At 42.2% G+C, this 1714-nt stretch overlaps 1 protein-coding gene across 1 annotated transcript in view; it reads left to right on the top strand.

The window, feature by feature from the left end:
* LOC118336940 (ryanodine receptor 3-like) overlaps nucleotides 1-1714 on the top strand; it is a 101741-nt gene that overhangs the window by 73504 nt on the left and 26523 nt on the right. The window contains exons 55-61 of the mRNA XM_035673712.1: nucleotides 48-110; nucleotides 275-350; nucleotides 637-760; nucleotides 943-1058; nucleotides 1150-1217; nucleotides 1328-1449; nucleotides 1622-1671. Coding sequence (XP_035529605.1) covers nucleotides 48-110; nucleotides 275-350; nucleotides 637-760; nucleotides 943-1058; nucleotides 1150-1217; nucleotides 1328-1449; nucleotides 1622-1671 — 619 coding nt within the window. The remainder of the gene's footprint in view (nucleotides 1-47; nucleotides 111-274; nucleotides 351-636; nucleotides 761-942; nucleotides 1059-1149; nucleotides 1218-1327; nucleotides 1450-1621; nucleotides 1672-1714) is intronic.

The following is a 1714-nucleotide window of genomic DNA, read 5'->3' as shown; positions in this document are numbered from 1 at the left end:
GTGTCTCACTGTAAGGTTTACAGTCTGATCTTTTTGAACATCTCCAGGGAAATGGCTTCAATCCGAGCCCGATAGATACAAGCAACGTGGTCCTGTCCAGAGAATTGCAGGTGAGTGACCTCACATTTGCTTTGTTGTACTTTTTTCCTTTTTAACATCAAACGATCTCTCAGTCTGAATACAAGATGAAAGGCAATATTTCCTGAATGTGAATGAGTAACGTGGGCGGGACATGCTCCTCACTGAGATGTACTGTTTTTGTCTTTGGTCCAAGGGGATGGTGGAGGTGCTGGCTGAAAATTACCATAACATTTGGGCCAAGAAGAAAAAGGGCGACCTTGGAAGCAGAGGTGATTTTCTAATGAAGTCAATCATAGACGCATAATTACATAGAGATACCTGCAAAACAGAGAGGAAGAGAGAGTATGTGTCTGTGGGTGGATGTAAAATGCCTCTCTCTGTGTTTATATGTGCCTCTGAGCATATGCATGTGTCTGCCTTTTCGGTCTTGATTAAATAGGTTCAGCTGACTGGTACATCCACTTCGTGTCACCATCTGCCTTCACACAGACACACAGCAGAGCCGTGGCTTATCAAGTCTTACCTAACACTGGGTTGTCTTGTCTGTGGTTTCAGGTGGGGGAACTCACCCTCTGTTGGTGCCCTACGACACGCTGACAGCCAAGGAGAAGGCCCGTGATCGAGAGAAGGCCCAGGACCTTTTCCGTTTCCTGCAGATAAACGGCTATAGCATCACAAGGTCAGTTATTTCAGGACGTTGGCCATATATTGTCATGCTGATGTCTTCCAGACAACTTTACACTACCTCATAACTTTTCCTTTTCATAGTTGGTGGTCAGCAGAGTCCTTAATTAAATGCTGTGAAAAAATTCTAGTGGTATTAAAGTGTTGTTTTATAGCTAATATCTCATTGTGTTGCAGAGGTTTGAAGGACTTAGAGCAGGATTCCTCTTCAATGGAGAAGAGGTTTGCTTACAAGTTCCTCAAGAAGCTGCTCAAGTATGTTGACTCAGCTCAGGAGTTCATCGCTCACCTGGGTACGGTAATATTCCATAGGACCTGACTCCAAGAGACTTAAAGTTGTCTTGTTACTTACTGTTAAACATGTATCTTATGCTCTAACTCCAGAGGCCATGGCTGCCAGTGGAAAAACAGACAGGTCTCCTCATGAGCAAGAAATAAAGTTTTTTGCCAAAGTAAGGATGTGATGTAAAATACAGCTGCTGTACATATATAAAGAAACTCTTTTAAATGAAATTCCCATCAACCTGGATCTAATCCAGTCATTACCTTTGTCCTTCTTCAGGTTCTCCTTCCTCTTATCGACCAGTACTTCAAGAATCACTCTCTCTACTTCCTCTCCTCCCCTAATAAGAACCTTAGCAGCAGCGGTTACGCCTCCAACAAAGAGAAGGAGATGGTCACCAGGTAAAAAAAAAAAATTCCATTTTCTTTACCTACACCAATAAAGCATGACAGTAACTCTTTACCATTCTTTACCTAAAACCTAAACTCTTATAATCTTAATTACTAATCTTTCCAAGAATTTACTCACTGTAATTGTCTGATTTCCTCCCTTTGTCTATCATCACACCTCCAGCCTGTTTTGTAAACTGGCAGCTCTTGTCAGACATAGGATTTCTCTCTTTGGTAAGCTGATAACTACTGACTGGCTGTTTGTGTGTGTGTGTGT

Source organism: Morone saxatilis, unplaced genomic scaffold (genome assembly GCF_004916995.1).
Source record: "Morone saxatilis isolate NCDOM2014 unplaced genomic scaffold, NCSU_SB_2.0 Contig3, whole genome shotgun sequence".
Classification (NCBI taxonomy): Eukaryota; Metazoa; Chordata; class Actinopteri; family Moronidae; genus Morone; species Morone saxatilis.
This window is presented reverse-complemented; position numbering and strand designations above follow the sequence as displayed.